Below are 22566 nucleotides of genomic sequence, written 5' to 3'. Positions count from 1 at the left end.
CTAGCTTGCTCTGCACTCCGCACAAAGGAAGCAACACCAGTAGTTTAGATGGATGCTCAAAAGACCCAATCACAATACAGGATAGGTGCTTTCATCTAGGGGAGGGAGGCCCAGTGGTCTGCGCTTACCCAGGACACAAGGAACACACACTGTCTTCAGATAAGTGCTTCTTGCCTTGCCTCAAGCAGGGGCACAGCCTGAGCCAGGACATGATGCTGGGGCACCACACGTCTGGGACCTTGACCATAAGGATGGAGGTAGGATGACTTCATCTTTTTTTGCTCTTTTTGAGCATTCACTAAAGGATATTTTAGATAAAACACAAATAATAAAAATTGATATTTTTATGCATCAGTAACCTACTCTTTTGCTCCATCGAGTCTTGGGCAAAACATTCCCAGCCCCACTCTCTCCTGTTCTCACTGATATAATCAGGGTGGAGATGCTGCCAGAGTGAATTTTATTGAGATATATGCTAGTCTAAGTCAAACCAGGTGTCTGAGGCTTTTTCTCTGGGCTTCAAAGGGCAATTGACATTCAATGTGCACAATCTGTGCTGCTATAAGATTAAGTATGTATTCAATAAGACATGTTTTTTACATGTGTTTACATGTTTGTATATAAATAGATATCATGTGTCACATTAGAACACTGATCAGTTTGGGTGGTGTTTTCAATGCCTTTTGATTTTACACACTTTGATTTATTTTAAAAAAATTAAGAATCCTTCAGTGAAGACAATTGTATGCCCCTTGTTTCCCCTGTAAGTAATAGCTAATGGTAACATAGTATAGTCATCACAAATAATTACCCAATATGTGTAAAATATATAATTTTAGATAAAGATATGATTCTTTGTGGATTTTCAGACATTATCGTTGTTAATTTTTGTTCTCTTCCTTCTCTAATTTATATCCTTTCCTCTTCCTAATGTAAGCTCCTCCCCCAGTCTGCTTTCTTTCTTCAAAGCCCTTGTATTACATTGTTCACATTTCTAGTGCTCTCATTATGGCTCCTTTTTTTTTCCTCCTGGATTCCATGTTTACTACAGATTCTCACTTCTTAATAAGAGCACCCAGATCTTATAACTGGAACACTGGAGACTTAGAGTAGTGAAAGGGAAAGAGTTTGTTTTATGATCTTCTTAAGTTGAGCATCAGCCTAGAATGTGGTGATGCCTTGGCCAAGTGCAAAGAACAGTCTGTAAACTGAATGAATGGCCCTTTCTCCCTTTTTTGAATACCCAGGAGGGTAAACTCTTACATGAAACTTAGGTCTCATCTCTTTCTGTTGCTTATATTTGCCTTTTTCTTAACAGAACCTGATAGTTCGTAAAGAAGTTTTTTTCATGCTGTGCACACAGAGTAGAAACTGAGAGATTCTTGGGGGAGGAAATGGGGTACAGGGACATAGTGCAGTTGCCAAAGGAATTGGCAGTTAGTAAATGTCCTTCTTCACTATTTGGCCATGATATCTTTTACAGAAATCTTCACCTTTGCAGCAAAAGGTAGATACCTTCAAGTTTCCAAAATACATGTTTTCAGCAATACATCCCTCAGAACAGTCCAATTCAGTGTGATTGTGGACCCATTGACCTAGAAGATAAAAGCATTTATACTTAGTGACCCAAACAACACTTGACATCAGCGCAGGAACATATATACCTCCTAGTAAGGATGTCTTCAAGTAGCTCAAATACATTACCTGTTTGTGAGAATATGAAGAAATTTCTGGTTCTGCATCCAGGGCTGTATTGTGTAGTGCAGTTGCTCTTGCCTACCAAACAGTGTCCTCTTTTAAAAGACTTGCAGACCATGCACACTGTGGCTTGAACTAGGCAAAGCAGATGTAAAGGTTGAACAAAGACTTGAAGTGCCTACAAATGCTCAAGGATTAAGAAATTCAGAGACAAAGCATAACTCTTAGTAATTTTCCTAGTACAACCTCTGGTCCTGATATATTGCATCAGATTGGGTCCATGGCTTCCCTAAGAAGCTGAGGGTTTGACACCACACTTTTGATTGCACAGGAAATGAAGTGATAGGTAATCTGTATACAGCACTGTTGTGCAACAAAGTATAAATGTATCAATGCAAACTAACCTGGCACCTAAAGTTCTTTTTTAAATGCATGAGAATATTAATAATAACATCATGGGACTAGTGCAAAAATATTCCTGCAAATCAATGGAATAGAATAAAGGGCCCAGATATACAGCCATGTAACCAGAAGCACTTGAGTTTTGACAAAGGTGCCAAAAAGACACATTAGAGACAAGACAGAATCTTCAACAAATGCTGCTGAGAAAACCAGATACCTTCATGTAGAAGAATGAGCTAGATCATTTTCCCTCACCTTGCACAGTCATCAACTCCAAAATGAGTAAAGACCTCAATATGAAACTGAACCTGCTAGAGGAAAAGGTAGGAAGTACACTCCAAGGACCAGGCACAGGTGAGGGCTCCCCGAACTGGACTCCTGTTGCCCTAGGGATTTGGGGCAATAATGTCAATAATCCACAAATGGGATCATAAGTCCAGCAAGATGGAAAGATAGGGAATTATGGCAACAGGGAGAAAATGGGGAGAAGACAGGGATAAGTTCATCCGTAGGCAGTGACTGTCCCCACTCTGTGAGAGACTGAACTCTTACTCCAGCAAGAGCAGAGTGGAGTCAACACAAAGATGGCCCAGTTGTTTGGGTCAGCTTGTCCTAGAATCCTGACCTTGACCTCTCTCTGCTCTCACACACTACTATCCCAGCCATTCAGGCCATCATCCCAGGTCTACTCCCAGCCATCTCCAGGCCCTGTCCTCACCCCCATTTCAGCACCCAGGGACTCACTCTCACCTTGGAAGAACACAAGAGAAAAAGCCCCCAGCATTAGGAGAAGGAGCATGAACTTGGCCATCTCAGTCTGGGCTGGTAGGGGACACAGCAGAGCGCTGGCAGCAAGTACCCAGGAGAGACCAGGGTAGATGAGAGCAGGCTGCAGTCTGCTCTGAGCTGCTCCCAGGATGTGGGCAAGAGCTTCCTTCCACACCTGCCAGTGGGTGTTTTGGTGGTGCCCAGGCTCAGGAAAGCATCCCACAGAACCAACTCCTGCAGAGCTCCACAGGGTAAAGGATGTGCCTGGATCCCTCTCATATTCCTTCATGGGTGAAGCTAGGATTGTTCAATTCCCAAGTGAGATTCCCTAAGGTTGAGTTCAGAGCAGGACCACAGACTTTTTATTCCTATCCAGTCGTGGCAATGGTGAGGTAGCTACAACAACAGAACCTTATTCAGTAAGTTCTATAAACCAAGATGTGCACCCATAGCCATTATGTCTCATTTACAGGAGATCATCAGTACTATATAGAGGACCATAGTAGTAACATAGCCAATGGCATCTGGATAATATATGTGAAAGGGACATTGTAGATTTCTAGATTGTTTTACAAAGTACAAAACAATTTCTCATCATGTAAAGCCTTAGCTACCTAGTTTGTAATTATCTTTATAAGCCAAGTAGGATTTTCCCAAACACAGAATGCACCTAAAATACTCAGAATTTCCTCACTTTTCCTTATACACCTGGCCCGTGTATGGCACACAGGGCACAAAATACAAAATAGTATTCTAATTTTTAAAATTATATTTCTACTGATATTCTCTAAGGTATCTTTGATTATATCATCATGCTTAAAAAGAACCAACCCCACCCTGCTCTCCCCCAACCCCTAGATACTCAGCGTGCCAGCACATCAAGCCAGGGCAAGAAAAAAGAGTACTGGGCAAGTTCACCAGCTGAGCATCCCAGGTGGCAGAAGATGTCTTATGCTCCCTCTGCCACCTTCCTTGCACATGATTCCTTCATGACATAGCCCTTCAGAGAGACTCACTTTGCATAATTCATGAAGAGTGAGAAGATCAGGTACCCAGTTTTCATTAATGACTAAATGAAGGATAAAAGAATGGATGGATGGATGCATGGATAAATGGATGGATGGATGGATGGATGGAGGGTTGGAGGGAGGGATGGAGGGATGATGAGTGGATGGATTGATAATGAATGGATGGATGGATAGAAGAACTGAATGATGGTCTGTGTGTAGAAAGCAATGACTGGAGGCTGACAGCCAGGATCACAGATGTACCACATTCTGAGAGCCTGGTGCACTTCATGCTTTACAAGTATGACTAGTATATATGAGAGCTCCTTGTCTTGCTTCCCAACACAAGATAGGGCATCAGGCACTGGAGGAGTCTAAGATGCATGGGTGCTAGGCCACGAGAGTTAATAATTCATTGAGTTACAAGCTGATTTCATATACTGTATCACCCTGTTTATCATAGTGTTCTCCAGGCCTCTCTTACATTAACAAAGGGATTCTGAGTTCTCACATTTTCTAAGCCTTTGACTTCACTGTAACCATTCTAGGAAAGAACAAAGACAGGAAAACAAGACTAGTCAAATTAATGGCATTTCTAAGGAACATATGTGTCCTTGTGAGGCATCAATTTGCTAATCCACTCTGAGTTTTACATTCTTAATGTTCTACTACCTAGTGGCACATGTGTGCTGTGATGGAAGCAGATGCAGAGATCTGCAGCCAAGTACTGGGCTGAGCTCTGGAGGTCTTGCTGAAATAAGAGAAGGAGGAATTATATGATCCAGGGGGAGGTCATGATATGGGAACTCACAGAGACAGCTGACCTGAGGTCGTGGGAGCTCATGGACTCTGGACCAACAGTTAGGGAGCCTATCAAGTAGGGTTTACATATCAGACTGATAACATGGAAAGAGAAGTTGAAACAAGGAAAACAATGATCTGGATAGATATCTTGAGGAAATTTTTGGTTGTCAAATCTGATATTTTTTTCTGATAAAAGAATGGTGGGTATCCTTAAGTGGATATTTTTAGAATATATTTATTTCTTTAAGGATGCTGGTCATAAAGAAACCTCCACTTAGGTATTTATGGTACCTTCCTATACTAGGAAATGACATCAATCTCATGATGGAAACATAAACTGACACATTGGAAGATCATAATAGCTCCATTTGATGTTAAGTTTACCAAATCCCACCATGGCTGCCTCCCAGACTCTCCTAGAGTTCAATAAGATCTAGTTATAAAAATTCATGCCTTAAGTCTAATCTTAATTACCAATAAAGGTTGCCATTCCTCCTTCAAAGAATCCCAGAGTTTAGCATATTACATGGCCAGCCTACTGTGAGGTCACCAGACAAAATTCCCCATCACCCCTCCACCATACAGGAAGTCCCTTCTCTGATCATTCCAGACAGTGGGTGGTCATAACCACCACAAGCATCCAAGCCCACACTAACCTTATCAGATCTTCAGGTGATGAGCCTTGGCTGAGATCTAACAAGGCCGCTTGTCCTGGCCAGAGCACAGAACTTTCCCTAGACACATTTAAGTTTGAGGTGTCACTTCAGCATTTTCAAATCCTGAGACTAAGTCATTGAAGGTCCAACATAGATGGGTTAAGCCCATCTCATGAAGTAGGTTAAAGTTCTGGAGATGTGTACGTGTACGTGTGTGTGTGTGTGTGTGTGTGTGTGTGTGTGTGTGTGTGTGTGTGTGTATTTCATGTGTGTTTCAGTTCTGGTGATAAACACATTAGAAAAATTCTATACCAGAAATAAGCCACAACCCCACACCCATGGTGGGTTTGTTTAATACCCAGTCACATCTGTGTCTGTGTCTCCTAACTCACATTCTCCTCTCAAAGAAGATCTGCTCTACCCTGACACATGTTGTGATGGCTCAGGACAAGAACAAAGTTGCAAAACAGGATGCTCTCTCCTGAGATGATGAGCAAGCTGATCTTACAGCTTTCCTGGCATCAGTTGCCAAATAATCCCAGTGAACTGGTATCCTTTTATGATTTGTTCTCACATGGATTCGTTTCTTCATGGAGTGTATTCTGTAAGGAGTCTTGCTTAGCCTGGAATATGAGTTAAGAATCCACAGTTACAAATGATCAATCAGATCAGAGACCCCCAAAGCTCTCCTGTCTGGCTCACTCTATCCCTTTGTCAACACAATGTTGACCACCACAACTGGCCAAACCAACCAAACACATCTACTCCATGCTTTTTTTCTCCTGTATCCTTTTGGCTGTCACTGTTCAGAAGCCAGGATTTTTCCATTCACACATAGGTTTAGGGAATGGGTGAATGATGCATACAGTTAATTAATTCTGAGTCTTTGTGCATACTTCTCAGATGACAGTGGTATAGGATTTTTGTCCCAAGGTTAAAACAATGTCTTTTCTTTATCTCTGCTGTCACTCTTCAGTTCCCAGACCCACTCTACAGACAGACCGGAAAGACTCATTCTGAGAACATTCCCAGGGGCCCACTTGATGAAAAGAATCACCAGAGCCTTATCTGATTTCCGAATCAGAGTCAGGGTCATGGTATTCTCATCCTACTGTAGGACCAATAGTTACCCTGCTCTGCCAGTGTCTATACACCATTTTAAACCAAGGTCTATTTCACTCTGAGGTGGTAAGTCATTGGCCATGGAGAAGTTCAGATGCCTATGTGCTTGCAGCTAGACTTTATGCTCTGTAGAATATCCAATAAAGTGTTTCTGGCTAAGTCCATTATGTTTTGTGAGTTGGACTGACTGCAGGAACCTGAATTACAATACTGTACTGTACAATACAGCAGTTTTTCATTACAATCTTTAGGGAAGTGGCCAAGTTAAGTAAAATAGACCCAAATGCTCTCAATGGACATTGAAGTTTTCTGAAAAAAATTGTAGTTGGCTGAAGGGGCTTGGGACCTTCATCAATGGAGTGATTTGATTTTTTGCTTTTTAAGGTGTTTTGTGGCCACATTTGTTAATTTTAAGAAGATTTTGAACTACATGATAAAAACATTTCATTGAGAGCATAATGTAGTTTAATGTCTTGTAGGACACTGATGTGCTGTGTGAATTATTGATCAATTCTTTCAATTTCAGAGGTGGTAGAAGCCACCATGATTTTAACAATGACGACAGTTGCTCCAAACTCTGGACTTAAGAGGGGAGGATACTTAGAGGCAGAAGCTCTGAAACCTGTGGTGATGGAGGCTAATACTCTGGCAAATCGAAACCAAGATGGCCATGGCTATTCAAGCTTAATTTGCAGCAGCAGTGGCTATGGCAACAGTGGAGAAGTGAAGAGTTTGGAGAGCCAGAGAAGTGACAAGGGAACAACAGAGTTGCGGCTTTAGTTGAACGTGGTGGTAATAGGGCCACTACAAAGAAGAGAAGGGCTAGATGTTTCCCTATATCAGCCAAAATTCTCAAGGACCATGTTCATCACTAGCTAAATAGTAGCTTATTTTGGCTTCTGTTCTGTGGAAAGGGTTAGGTACTCCAACAGAGGATTTTAGTGAAGGTGTCTATTTTGTCATCTATGCTGTTGAATGCTAAACCTAAGATAACAGTCATGGTACTGGATACATGCATCTGTCACTAAAATATGGTAGCCTATGAACCAGGAAGAGGGTCCCCTCATCAGGTTAATAGGTGAGGGGGCTTCTTAATCTTGACTCTGCACCTTTAGAGATTATATTTCTATTGTTTTAAAAACCCTATAGTTTATGCCATTTTGTTATAGCAGTCTGAGAAACTTAATATGGTGTTTTAAGTAAGTTGTTTCAGAACTGTTTTTAAATGTTTGGGTTTGGAGAGATAACTCAGCTGACAAAAGTGCTTTTTGTACAAGCATGAGGACCTGAGTTCTGATCCCAGCACCAATGCGAAAGGCCAGTTTAGGAGGCATGTGTTGATGTCATAGTTTGGCAAGTATTCACCTAGATTATTATAGGGTCCAAAACTCATGCCTCAAAGTAACCTCCCTTCCTAGGTTCAAACTTCATAGATGATCTGTTATTATTGCTATAAATCTCTGTAATTTCTCCCATCCATAAATTTGCATTCATTGTACTGAATACATGGCAGCCAATCCTGCTGCCACAAAGCCAGCATGACCAGTGAACTTGTCTTTACAGGAGCATTGTTGGAGAAAAAGACGGGTGGATCTCTGGATTTGGGTTGCTGACAGCCTGGCTCTATGTCCAGTGAGACATCCTGCCTCAAAGGAATCAGGTTTAGAGCTATGAAGAAGGCCATCTAATATCTTCATCTGGCCTCTTTCCTTGAGTATAGGCATGAACAACTTCATGCACATGTGCTTATTTGACACACACACACACACACACACACACACACACACATAAATAAATAAATTAATAAAACTTCATGTGATTTAATAGTCAAAAGACATTTTAATCAACTTTAGAATTTTGGAAAAATAAAAATATTTTTGGGTCATGACATTGTTGGTTTTAGTGTTTTCTTTGACTGATGAATCTATTTCTTCTAATGTATCTTCAACACCAGAGATTCTCTCTTCCATCTCTTGCATTCTGTTGGTTATACTTGCCTCTGAAGTTACTGTTTGTTTACTCAGATTTTCTATTTCCAGCATTCCTTCTGCTAGTGTCTTCTTCATTTTTTCTATTTCCCTCTTCAGGTCTTGGACTGTTTCCCTTGCTTTTTCATGATTTTCTTTCAAGAACTTATTGTTTTCTTCTGCTTTAATTGTCCTTTCCTCTAGTTTTTTTTTTATTGCGTTCTTCCCATTTTTTGTCTGTCTGTTCCTCCACTTTATTTTTTATTTCTTCTATATAAGGCTCTACTGTGCTTCCTCACTCTCTTCTGGGCTATAACAGCTTTCCAGACTTTCTTGTAGTTTGTGATTTGATAAGGTTGAGTGATATGGAATTGGGACTTTTCACAATGTCTTTAGATTTTGGTTCATCTCGTGTTTGGGAAGTATAGATACAGAGGACAGGGAGGACACAGTGCTGAAGTGTCATTCACACCATATCAGAAGTGTTTCTACCAACCCCATAAGCCCCTGCAACCTTGTTTTTGAGGGGGTCAGTTAGAGAGACCCACCTTCACTTCAGTTCATTATCACTGAGGTGCTTATTGCTGTTGATTTACCAGCTTTTAAAAATGAGCTCTGGCCACTTAGGCTGTTCTCCATAGTAGCTTTTCAAAGACCACTTCTGTCAGTTCCAGTTTGAAAGGGAAAAAAGTTAATGAAAAAAGTGAAAACTTGATAACCAAGAATGTAAAACTAGATTTATAGACTTTTTTCATTTATTCAACAAGAAATTCACTCAACAGAAGTCAAGCAAAATGAAGTTATTTCTAGCATTCTTTATAGAAGCACAAAATACTCCTCTTCTAAAAGTATTCATGAGAAATATATAGTTGAATGCTGTAATACAACATACTAACAGTGTTCTTCACATTTGAGCTGCCACTTGGGAAGAAAGGAGAGTGAAGAAATGATCCAGAACAATGAGAATTTAACATAAAGAAAAGAGACAAAAAAGCAGGGGATACCATGAATTAGGAATATAAGAGATTTCTAAAATGTTTAAAATGTTAAAATGTTAAAGAGCAGGAATATGGTGGTAGGGGACTCTGGAGGGTGCTTGAGAGAACTACTTTATACTAAAGGGAGAACTGAAGATGCTTTGGACTTGAAAGCATTAATCTCAGTCTTCTTTAAGGAAAGAGGAGAATGAGAAAGAGAGAAATAAAGACAGAGAGGGGGAGACAGACAGAAAGACAGTCAGACAGATGATTTCTAAATTCTTTCTATTTTTTCAGACTTGAATACATTATTATTTTCCTGGCCACAGAACTCTCATTCATCAGTACTGTAGTTTCATCCCAATTCTGCACCGAGCCTACTCTGCTAATAACCCCCAAGATGTTCCAGAAAACAGAAGCAGTTGTCTACTGGTCCTCCTCCAATCTCTCCAGCCATTACCTATCAATCTTCTATGGTAGACCTGCACTCACTCTGCTGTGTGTCTGCTCACGTCTGCTTTGACCAAAGCAGTCCTGTCCTTACTCTGCATTGACAATCCTAGATCCTGTAACTTTGCTGTCAGGAGGTCCTAGCTCTGTGTTCAAAGCTGTTTATCCCAGCTTGCTGACTCAGGCCTTGATTTCTTTCTGAACTGTAGGACCTCTCTATCCATTGGGCATTTTCTCTCAGTTTTTCTATGGAGCCTGTAACTCTCAGAGTAAAGGGGAGTCCACCACATGGGCAGACTCTCTCAACAGTCATTTCTAAGTCAGTGGGACTAGAAGCCAGGCAGCTCGATTGTCAGAGTAACTCAGTGACAGATAAAGGCAAGACTAGCAAGACTGGTGGTGATTTTCCATGGGAACGAAGAAGAGAGAGGAAACAAGGGTGAATGGAGAATGTTTGGTGTCTGATGTATGGTAGAAGGAGTCAGTATGCAGGACAGAGTGAGAGAAAGATGCTTAGGAGTTCCATGAGTGGCTCCATCCTCAGCAGAGCATGTGTAGGGATCCAGCAAGTGAACAAGGGAAATTGAAGCAGGGAAAGGACTGGCCATCAGTTAACATACTCGTTCACTAGCATTCCTTTATATCTATTACAGAAATCGTGACTTTGGCAACAAAAGCTTGAGATTTTCAGATGAAAATAACTCTTCTTTGAAGGATTACATGGCTTAGAACACTCCAGTACAGTGTGGTTGTAGAGAAACCCACCTGGAAAGAACATTGATATTTAGTATAAGAAAACAAGACTTGAAATTCAATGTCTTTGTTACCCACACCAACCCTGCTCTTCCACAGGAAAGACTACTTCCTTGCAAAGATCTCTGGGGTTCCCTGTAAGCATTACCTCTGACATTGGAAAGATAGATATCCCTGGTTGTGCATGTGCCGCCTTCCTCCAGGGTACATTCACCCTCGCCTTCTACACATCTGCCATTCATAAACATGTTGCAGGCCATGCATATTCTTGCTTCGGCTAGGAAAAAAAAACAGACAGACACGGGCTAACTAGGCTAGGACCAACATGGATGAGAACAGTTAGGGAATGAAGCCTCATGATAAAAAATTCTCATAACCTAGGACTGAAACTATCCTTACATTGCTTCCATTGGACTTGAAGATTATGCTAGTCATTGACCTGTGGATCTGAATTCCATTAATCATAAAAATCCTTTTGCACTTTTAGTCAGTAAAGCTGTGATGTGTTAATTATTTCACATAAAAGCTACTTTATGACGTGAATCAATAGAATTGGAAAGATGGCTAAACAGTTAGGAGCAGGTACTGTTCCTGCAGAGGATCTGTGATTGGTCCTTGGCGCTCAGGTCAGGCAGCTCACAGCTGCCTAAGACTTCAGTTCCAGAGGCTCCATCATCTTCTTCTGGGCTCTAGAGGTACTTGCACTCATGTGCACAAATGCACATGCACACTCATACACATACATATAATTCATAAATAAATAAAAATAAACTAAAGAAAAATGTGCTTTTTGTCAGCTGATGTGAACAACGCTAGGAGGTATGATATAAGGGGTGCGATTGGATAAATCAAATCCACATCTCACACTTGCACAACACTCAGACAGTTAAATTTCACTCCTTAAAGCCCATCTAAACCACCTGGTACCAGTTATGTCTAATAATATGTGCTTGTTAAGGGCTAGCAAGATGGCTTACCCAGTAAAGGCAATTGCTACAAAGCCGGCCAACCAGAGTTTGATCCCTGGAGATCACATGGTTGAAGGAAAGAACTGATTCCCACAAGCTCTCCTCTGACATCCACACATGCACTGTAGTATACTTTCCTCAACCCAACACAAATGTAAACAAACAAATAAACAAACAACATTTTAAAAGGATGTTAAAGACAAGCTCCTCCACTGGCTCCTTCTGAACAGATGACTGTGCTAGGCAGCTTCTACAGAGAAGGTCTTGAACACTCATTGGTTGCCACTTGGAAATTGGCAGGCTGAGTCAAAGACAAAGATGTACAAGAACACACAAACTCATTCTTCATTAGGGAGTGACTGACACCACTCTGAGAACTTGGCGGAGAGTCCTGACCTCTTAGTCCAGCCATTCAGGCCATCATCCCAGGTCTACTCCCAGCTATCTCCTGGCCCTGTCCTCACCCCCATTTCAGCAATGGGGACTCACTCTCACCTTGGAAGAACACAAGAGAAAAAGCCCCCAGCATTAGGAGAAGGAGCATGAACTTGGCCATCTCAGTCTGGGCTGGTAGGGGACACAGCAGAGCAGCTGGCAGCAAGTACCCAGGAGAGACCAGGGTAGATGAGAGCAGGCTGCAGGCTGCTCTGAGCTGCTCCCAGGATGTGCACACCTTCCACACCTGCCAGTGAGTGTTTGGCAGTGCCCAGGCTCAGGAAAGCATCCCACAGAACCAACTCCTGCAGAGCTCCACAGGGTAAAGGATGTGCCTGGATCCCTCTCATATTCCTTCATGGGTGAAGCTAGGATTGTTCACTTCCCAAGTGAGATTCCCTAAGACTGAGCTCATGGCAGGGCCATGGACAGACCTTCCTTCCCTGGTTGGTAATGATACTAGTAGTCACAAAAACAGAACCTTATGTATGTTCTGTAATTCAGGATCTACATTCATTACACCATGTCTCATGTGTCATGGACTTTTACTTTCCTAGGAATCTATCAAATTTATATCAAATATCATCCAAACAACATATATGTAACAGAGGCAATAATAATGCATGTTGTTTTTCCAAAATAGGAATCACTTCCTATTCTAATTAGGTCTTATTTTTTTAGTCATTCCGAAACACAGACCCACACATGATTAACCAGGCAGATTTACATACATGCTGTCAGTTTATGATCCATATCTTATAGAAATACCCAGACAGAATTTCCATGCATACTTCTTCACAGGTTTGTCCTATGTGTGGTAATTATGGCACAAAATATAAATATTTTCCTAATATTTAGAATCCAACTTTTCTACTTATATGCTCTTCTACCAAAATGCCTGCAGCTCTTTCATTGAGTTTCATAAAAATAACCAAGCCTCCAGACACCCAAGATCCACTCAAGGGAAAGAAAACGATCAAGAAGCATGTTTACTAACTAGGCAGACTGGGGCTAGGGAACATCCTAGGAGGCAGGAATAATCTTGTGCCACTCCTCCCTCTAGATAAGCCCTTTGTTTAGCCTCACTCTGCACAGTGCATACTCAGTGGACAGAATGAGCACTCAGTATTTACTGATGACTCAGCAAAGGAGAATTTAGGAAATGGGTGAAGGCAATGTGGTCTGTGAGAAGAGAACAGCTACTGGAGGCTGAAGACCAGGATCCTACATGCTGTAAAATCTGAGAGCCTGATGCATTCCACACCTCACAAATTCAGCTAACATGCAGGAAAAGCCTTCTTCCCACCGTCCCAAGACAAAGATAGTACACAACTAACACTGTTAAAACTAGACCTGCATGAACAGTAGAGGACAATAATTCCACAATTTACAAGATATTCACCAACCCACAACACTATCACTCCACTTAGCATACCTCTTCAACAACAACAACAACAGAATTCTAGGTGTTCTTACAGTTTTCAACCCTTGATACCCCACCACAACTGTCCTAGTTATAGTTATCATTGCTGTGATGAAAAACCATGACCAGAGTAACTTGGAAAAGAAAGGGCTTAATTGCCTTATCCTTCTAAATCACAGCCCATCACTGAAGGAAGTCAGGACAGGTACTCAAGCAGGGCAGGAACTTGGAGGCAGGAGGTGATTAGAGACCACAGAGGCTCCACATGTCTTTCTCAGTCTGGCTTCTTTGTTCTTTTTATTTTTCCTCTACCAAGGTTTTTATTTACAGCATTTTCTTCTTCTATTTTTTTTAAAAAAATACTTATGTATTTCAAATCCCAACTACAGCCACCATCGAACCCTCCTCAGTTTCTATTCAGAAAAGGCCATAAGCCTGGTTTCTTACAGAACCTGGGACCACCAGCCAAAGTGTGGCCCCACCCACAATGGGCTGGGCCCTCCCCCATCAATCACTAATTAAGAAAATGTCCTACAGGTTTGCCTACAGCCAGATCTTATCAAGGTGTCTTCTCAATTGAGGCTCCCTCTTCTGCAGTGACTCTAGCTTGTGTCATGTTGACATAAAACTAACCAGCAGAATAAATAAGCTGGAAAACGTGGTAAGGCAGGAAACAGAAAATTAGGAAAAAGAATGTATTCAAATTATTGGAACTGCCAATGAACAAATTTGTTGTGTAGCATTAACTTTATGAAGATACTCTATTTCAAGAATATGACAATGGCAGCAGCAACAATAATATAGAAATTGTGATGAGGTAAGGAGAAGCTCCCCTATTGCTGGCATTTCTGGGACCTTGACTGTCCAAGACCCAGAAGCTTGACTTACTGGAATGTTCCCAGATTCATATTTAATTACAATTCCTCTCTTTTTATTGGATTGTTTTGAGACAGGTTTCCTCTGTTTAGGCCTGGCTGTCCTAGAACTCACTCTGTAGACCAGGTTAGCCTCGAACTCAGAGATCCACCTGTCTCCTGAGTGCTGGGATTAAAAGCATGCACCACCACCACCAGGCTAGTTACCTTTCTTCTACAGCCCAGGCCCGCCTACCTTGCGATGGTACCACCCACAGTGGGCTGAGCCCTCCTGCATTGATTAGTGATTAAGAAAATGCCCTACTGCTGTACCCACAGACAAAACCGATAGAAGCCATTGTTCAACTGAAGTTCCCTCCTTCCAGGTGCATCATGCTGACAACCAAGATTAGCCATCACAAAGAGGAAGTGACTATGAGTGTGAAAACTCCTGATAGGACTCAGGTGTTGGCTCCCTAACTCCTACAGCAGCTAGCATTCTAGCTCTGAGCTGTAAGTTTTCAGGATCTTAGACTTTGTGGGTTGGTAGTATTCTTGAGTTCCTTAAGCAACGAGACCCTGCAGTTTCTCTCATCTGCTTCCCACCTCTGTGCTCCATTGTTTCTGCTTGAGGTGCTTTCTGGGGCTTGTTGGGCATCTACTCACTGCTGCTGCCCCATCCACAGCTAGTACCACTCCATGCCACTTCTACCACCCCCTCTTCTATTAAAGGCTCAGTCCATCCTACTAATAACAACAATGCAAAGTAGGCAGCAATGGTCAAAAGCCATGGCTAGTGAGGTCATAGGCCTTAGAGGGGAACCTACTGCTAATGTGTCACTTAATGGACATGTTTTTTAACCGCCTTCTAAATGTTCGTCTTTATATCCATAGACTAATGCTGCTTTTAGCCTTGGTCAGAGAAAGGTCTTTTTGCAGTGGACATCAGGTAATGTAGAGACTTATGGCTAGAAAAAAGTACTGAGAATAACTTATTGTTGAGTACTCAACTCAATCCAAGACTCAGGGATCACTATGAAACAGGAGGTGGAAAGGACTTAAGAGCCCAATGATGAGGAAGAGTGTTGTGAAGTGCCGACTTTTGTATAGCACATGATGTTGTGCTGGTGAACTCATTGCACCAGTCACTATTTACAGAACATCACACTGTGTTGGGCCTATCAACATTCCATCATGCATGGAATGGGAAGGGACTCATGCAGCCCCACTGCTACCTGAGGAGCTATAAATCTAATGGTCACTAGGGGATGGGAGTCAGTGGTGCGGACACTGGTAAATTGCAGTTATTCGAGTGAATAACCCCTCATCTGTAATCATGTAAGCAACTGTAATTCAACACAGTGGGTTACAAAAACAAAGCAAAGCAAAACACCAAAAAGACATGGAAGTCAGAGGGTGATTTGTTCAGAAGGAGTGGAACTAAGTCAGAGGAGGATAATGGAAGGAATATTATTATCTGACTGTGGGCAAGCACCAGGACACTGGAATTGATTGCACCCTTTGCCTGCACAAAGTAAAGTCAGTCTTCTGGGTCCCTCTTTTAACATTAGTGCAACCATGGCAGGCTGTAAACCAACGATACTGGAACTAGGCCTCACCATTACAATAACCAGAAAAAGCCGCAAACTGTGCTTTGTGAGACAAACAAGTACTAAATTCTCTAGGACATTAAGAATAGCTTACATAATCTGTATATAGACTGCCAATTTCCTTACAGCAACTCCCATACCAAACAGTGTTTGACAAACCTCTGTTACCTCACTCCTGCCCAATCATGAGTACAACCCTCATCTGAATCCAGAATTCCATTACCTCCCTATTCCTTTACTCCTTACAAACCCTGCCTCAACTGAGCTCGAGGCTCTCCCTGATCCAACCACTGTGTCGGAATGGATGGAGAGCCCAAGCTCAACCTTGCAATAAAGACTCCTTGCTTTTGCATATGAACTTGGACTCTTGGTAGTCTCTGGGGGACTCATGACACAGGTATAACATAGAGGATGACTAGGAGATTCCCTAAGCACATCTCTGGGTGTGTCTGTGAGGAAATTTTCTGACATGATTAGGATATGAGGTCTCAGATCTAATCAGTGATCTCTAATTCATTAGTAGTTTTAGATGTGAAAAGATTACTAAGAGGTAGGATTGTGGATGGTAGATCATATTGAAGGAAGGAGGTCACTGTGAATGTCTCCACAGGGTTTGTATCTTGTCCTGGCCCCATCCTATTACATGCAGCTGTGTTTCCTGCATGTTTCCAGGGGAGCACAGATTCTCCATGTCTCAATGGGTCAGCTCAACTCATTGTTTACCTTCTGGGTAGGGTAATTACAAATTTCCCCCATTGATTTTACTACCTTTCAAATGGGGATTAACAGCTGCAAGACCCAAAGAACTCTGAGATCTGGTAGCTGATGATATTGATAGGATTCCACACACTGTGACCTGGCTTTCCATGCAGAAGGAAACTTCTTTGAACACTGTGCTACACACAGTTGTTGAATATGACTTCATGGGAATAGTGTAGGTGTCTAGAGATGGGTTTAGTCACTCAAGAAAGGATAAAGCCAAAGCATCAGGTTCCTGCTTATCTTCTATCTGGGCTACAGTTGTCCTCTAAAGCCAGATAGAAAGACACAGGACATCATGGTGCCATGGAAGGGAAGTGTAAGAAATAAAATAGGCCCTTCACCCTGGGTCTGGTTTCTGTGCCCTGCTAATGGCACCAGGAAGCTCAAGGCAACAGGAATAAAGCCAAATGATGCATTTGTGGCATTTTCCTTTTATCTCTTGATGGTAATGATGAAAGATCAGCCTTACAAGTATATAGTCAAAAGACAAAATTTCAAGCGTCTAATCATGTTGCAGACTACACAAAATCTGAGTGTGGTAATCTCAAGCACTTGAAAATTTCAGGCCAGAGAATCAGAAATTCAAGGTTATTTTCTTCTGCCTAGCAAGTGGGAAGCAGGCCTGGGACATATAAGATCTTTCATTAATAAAAAAGTAAGTACAATAAATAAAAAATAAATTTAGGGTTGGGGATTTAGCTCAGTGGTAGAGTGCTTGCCTAGCAAGCACAAGGCCCTGGGTTTGGTCCTCAGCTCCAGAAAAAAAAAATTTTAAATGAACTACAAACAGATAAAATAAAAATAACAGCATCTTAAGAGCTGTGGGTAGTATCAGTCATTATATATGAACAGTTTTCTGGTATACCAGTCAATGGATAGAATCTATACTTGGAAACACAATAGCCATTATTCACTCCCCCTCCCCTCAAATGCAAAACATAAAGCACAGATCCAGCCAACAACTTTGAGAGAATCCCAAGTTGGATAAACACTCAAAACAAAACAAAATCTCCACCAGGTGGTGGTGGTGAAAAAAACAAAGAAACTCCAAACTTCTTTAAAATAGCCAAAGATGAAGAGAAAGGAGCTTCTGTTTTTTAATTGATAAGAAAAGATGAATCACCATGGTGTATTAATCAGAAATGCTGCTATAGAGAAGATAATAGAATGACAGCAATGCTGATAGGAAAACAAGACAATAGAACACACACAGTCACAATCACAATCTCTCTCTCTCTCTCTCTCTCTCTCTCTCTCTCTCTCTCTCTCTCTCTCTTCACACACACACACACACACACACACACACACACACACACACACACACACGACTGCTCTAAATGACACTTTCCTTATACCTCCCAGTCCTGTACTCTGTGAACACAACCTCCAACTAGATGCAATCTATATTTCAAAACATTGCCTAAGATACCCTGACAGGTGAAGGATCATTTGAAAACCCGGTAGCATAAAAAATCCATTCTTACTACTGAATCAACTCTCTAGCCCTGAAAGCTAACTTTTAATTGGGTCCTGGACATGCAACATTGCAACTTTCCCCCAAAACTTTGAAGCTTTAGTTAATTGTCCTTGCAGAAGGTTCAATGGAAAATGCAAGCTTCATTCTAGGAACTTTTGGTCATAGTACTCCCTGTGCACGAGTCACAAATTATTTACTAAGTATTATTTAATGTCCTTCATTTCTAGGAGGGCTCATTCCTAAGGTTTGATACAGATGAGACCGAGTAACAGAGAGGACAGTCATTCCCAGGAGAAAAAATAAAAGCATTAAGGAAGAAACTCCTGAATCATATAAGAGCTATTAGCCATCAGTTTCTGGATCTGGCTTGCATTTCTTTTCTACTCTGTGCTTCTGCCATAACATTTACATGTGACATGTTATTAGATTATTATACCTAAAAGTAAAATAATCAAGAACATAGATTGGGGTGAGCAGTGGTGGCTCACGCCTTTAATCCCAGCACTCTGGAGGCAGAGCCAGGCGGATCTCTGTGAATTCAAGGCCATCCTGGGTAACAGAGCAAGATCCAGGACAGGCACCACACCTATACAGAGAAACCCTGCCTCGGGAAAAACAAAACCAAAAAACCAAAAACCCAAACCAAACTAAACCAAACCAAACCAAACCAACCAAAGAAACAAAAATCAGATTGGCCTAATGAAGTGAAGCAGCAGATGATGAAAATGGGCATCCTGTGCAAACACTCCTCTTTGGGTAGAGTGCTGCATATCCAGGCTGATTGCATACTCCCCCGTGTCTGTAGTCATTTTCCTTTATGAGTCATTTTGCTGGATGGTTGGTATACTTGAAACAGTTATCCCCCAACTCTAGTTTTTCTTCTAGCCGCTTTGATTGCATAGCCCTAACATCATGTTGTAGTTGGAGAGCTTCTCTCCAGCCCCACCACGCCCTATTAGTCCAACAACCCACTTATAAAATAAACACACAGATATTCATATTATTTAAACTACTTGGCCATTAGCTCAGGCCTACCATTGTCTAGCTCTTACTCTTATATTTAGCCTATTTATATTAATCTATACTTTACCACGTGGCTCGTGACTTACCAGTACCTGACATCTTGTCATGGCAGCAGCTGGCCATATATCTTTCTCCTTAGCCTTCCACTTCCCAGAATTCTTCTCCTTCCTTGTCCCACCTATACTTCCTGCCTGGCCACTGGCCAATCAGCATTTTATTTATACAGATCAATATCCACAGCATCATGTAAATTGGTTATCTCTAATTCTAGGAAAGCTTGTTCTCCAAGATCTTAAATTATTATAACTCTTCCTTGTGGATAACAAACTGATCTGGCCTATTAGCTTTGTATTATACCAGACTCCAGTTTAGGAAGTAATGGACAGTTGCATCATAGAATATTAACAATGAGGTATGATTGTGAATTCCTTTTCACCAGAATCAACACTTTTTCACCTACCAAATATTATTTTTAAAAGGACAGAAGCAAGTGGCCAGATCCATGGGGTGTGAGTATCCCATAGGTTTTCTGTACATAACCAAATCTTACTTCTCATTTCACAGTTGCAAAGGAAAGCAGAATGCTAGTGCATGGGAGTTGCTTGGTAAAATTGCCCATCTGCTTACCATTAGCAGAATATGAATCTTTTAAGTATTTTTTTAATTTTTTAATTGCATTGTAGAATCTTGTTCTTTGGTCCATGAGGCTGGATGCTTCAGTTGGTCTTCAATATACACAGGAATCCTAAAGGGATGAACTTGACATCAAGAGTGAGGGCAAGTAGGTAAATAGCAAGAGCTACTTTCTTCCTGGTCTGTTATATAGGCTGCCACCAGAAGGTATGGCCCAGAATAAGGAATGGTCCAATCAAGACAAATTTCTCATAGGTGTATCCACCTGTTTGAGTTTTGATAAATTCTAGTTGTAGTCAAGTTGACAATAAAGAATAGCCATCACATGGAGCCATGCTTTTTGTGATTTGTGATAGGACCTAAGCATTGGTACCTAGGTCATTAGTAATGTTTCTTGTTATGGCCAATTGGTATCACCTTTGTTTAGTAGATATTTGGGTATCTGTTTGATATTACCCCAACTTTTAAGGTTATGGGCCAGTGAAATGGTTTGCAGGGTCAGTTTGGGGGCAACCTAGTGTTGATATATAAACAGGGCATTGAAAATGATACCAACTCAGCCAGGGCTAAGTATAGCTTCTAAGCCCAAGAGTAGATGTTCTATAAAGTTATAAGGCTCTATAAAGTTATAAGAAGTGTGTGTAAGGCTCACCAAGTTCTACAAGTAGTCCTTGGGCTGTAGAAGTGGACAGTGTTACCTGGGGAGAGGTGTGCACAGGACATATAATCCTTAGATGGTGGAGATGAGCAATTGCAGCAGGATCAGAAGTCCCTATAGGAATGCAGGAAGCATGGGACACATTGTCTGTAGGTGGTGGGTAGGTAGAGAAGAGGCAGCTGGAGCTAGTGGGTGGTCATCTGAAGCTTAATAACCATTTTAGTTCTTATATCTATAGGTCTTTCTTTAGTCTCTCAGCTGACTCAATGTATCCAAACTATTGTTCAGTATGGTACACAGACCCAGGTGGACAATATCTTTCTAATGTAGGAATCCAGATATCAGCCTTTGACCCAAAGAATACCAACTGACTGTTTTGTTTTGTTTTGTTTTACAAGATGATAAGACCCCAGTCTAATCCATAGATGCCAGACTGGGTTATATGAGGCCTTGTTTCACAAAACATGATTAAAGCAAAATATTGCTAATAGTATGTTGAAAGTATAAAAAAAAAGGAGGAAACATGGAGGGATAAGAAGACAAGAAAAGCTGAAGTATTGCATCAGTTTCTTCCTAGGTTCTTGAAAACAGTGTTTCTCTTTATTTTTGCTGGTCTCCTAGCTCTGCTAGAGATGTCTTTTATTTAAAGTCTTAGGTTTGGGGCCATCCTTGGGAGGTTGTTGTCGCTGTTTTTGTTGTTTATATGTGCCATTGCTGCCCACATTTCTCTTTTCAGTTGGTGGACTGGTCAAGCTGCTCCCTGCTCTAAAGAATCTTCAGTTTTCATCTTCTGTCTCAGGGGTGTGTCTTGAGAGTATTGGGAGTAGGAACAGCAAACACAACACTGTGTAGATGCACTTGCCTTCATGCTTTCAAACATCTGCTAAGCTTTTCCTTCACTAGAAAAGGAATACTAGAGTGCACGTCAGTATCACCTGGAGTTACAGAGTTTCTAGACTCTACAAGGCAGATAAGTGGCCTTACAAGTCGAGCAACTAGCCAATATCAGGCTTAGGGGTATCAGACTCCACGGTTATCATCAACTGAAGATGTTTGACCCAGAAAGCACAGGCAGTGCTACTTCTCTTTACATAGTTCACTGTCTATGTCTGGCCTCCTGCCACTTTCACAATTGAGCTGTCCCATGCAGCTCCTGCTCTCCACAACTGCTTCCTGTACAGTGGCCTACCTTGAATCTATAGCAGGTTAAATCCAGGCTCCCTGACTTGTGGCCCTGCTCTCAGGCACCTATGGGAGTGAGTTTATACACATGAACATAAACAAACATAAATACACATACACACACTCACACACACACACACACACACACACACACACACACACACACATATATATATATACTGTTTGGTGTGCACTTTGGGTCGTTATTCTTGCTGTTTTTTGTTGTTTTTATGTGCTGCTGCCGCCCATATTTATCATTGCAGTCAGTGGATTGCTCAGATTGCCCCCTGCTCTAAAGAATCATCAGTTTTGTCCCATCCGGCCCAGAGCTCACATCTGGACCAGAGGTGAGAGATTGGGTTTATTTATATCCAGGTAGGTCTGCCCCTAGGTCCCAACCCTGGGCCCCAGCCATTCCCGGGGAAGACTTGACCAACTCAGCCCCAGTTACCAGCCAGTGGGCAGGGCTCCAGTGGGAAGGTTCCCCTTCTCCAAGAGGCCCCAGTAGATCCTGCGATCTACACGCCCTACCCCCAGACCTATCCCCCAAGACCCCCACCACTTCCTGAAACTTAGAGACCAGCCCCCAGCTCCCATCCAGCCCAGAGCTCCCATCCAGCCCAGAGAAAGAGAGCTCTCATTGGATAAAGAGTAAACTCAGAAGACAGAGAATCTAACAGCCCTAATTAGACCAAGAGTGGCTTTCTGAGAAGAAGAATCTGCCACCTCTCATTGAATCAAGAGAGGCTTTCTGAAACACCGAATCTGTCAGCTCTGACTGGACCAAGAGCCCTGATAAGAACAAGAATGAATCCACGAGGAGATGGGCAGATGTCAAGGCAGAAGTACATACAACAACATAAAGAGCAATACAATATCATCAGAACCTAGCCCTCTTCCAACAGCAAGATCTGAACGTCATAAAGTGGAAGCAAGC

The 22566-nt window shown here is 41.7% G+C and overlaps 1 protein-coding gene across 1 annotated transcript; it reads right to left on the bottom strand.

Annotated features, from left to right (window-relative positions):
- Positions 1-1437: 1437 nt before the first annotated feature.
- On the bottom strand, positions 1438-2911 carry LOC118575033 (prostate and testis expressed protein 2-like). The gene is made up of 3 exons (XM_036175750.1): positions 2851-2911; positions 1705-1833; positions 1438-1595 (listed from the first exon to the last, which is right to left on the bottom strand). Exons 1-3 carry the CDS (start codon positions 2909-2911, stop codon positions 1438-1440), a joined length of 348 nt encoding a protein of 115 aa, XP_036031643.1.
- Positions 2912-22566: the final 19655 nt, after the last annotated feature.

The sequence above is a fragment of the Onychomys torridus genome, unplaced genomic scaffold, assembly GCF_903995425.1.
Source record: "Onychomys torridus unplaced genomic scaffold, mOncTor1.1, whole genome shotgun sequence".
Classification (NCBI taxonomy): Eukaryota; Metazoa; Chordata; class Mammalia; order Rodentia; family Cricetidae; genus Onychomys; species Onychomys torridus.
The sequence above is the reverse complement of the archived record's forward strand: the minus strand, read 5'-3'. Positions and strand labels throughout refer to the sequence as shown.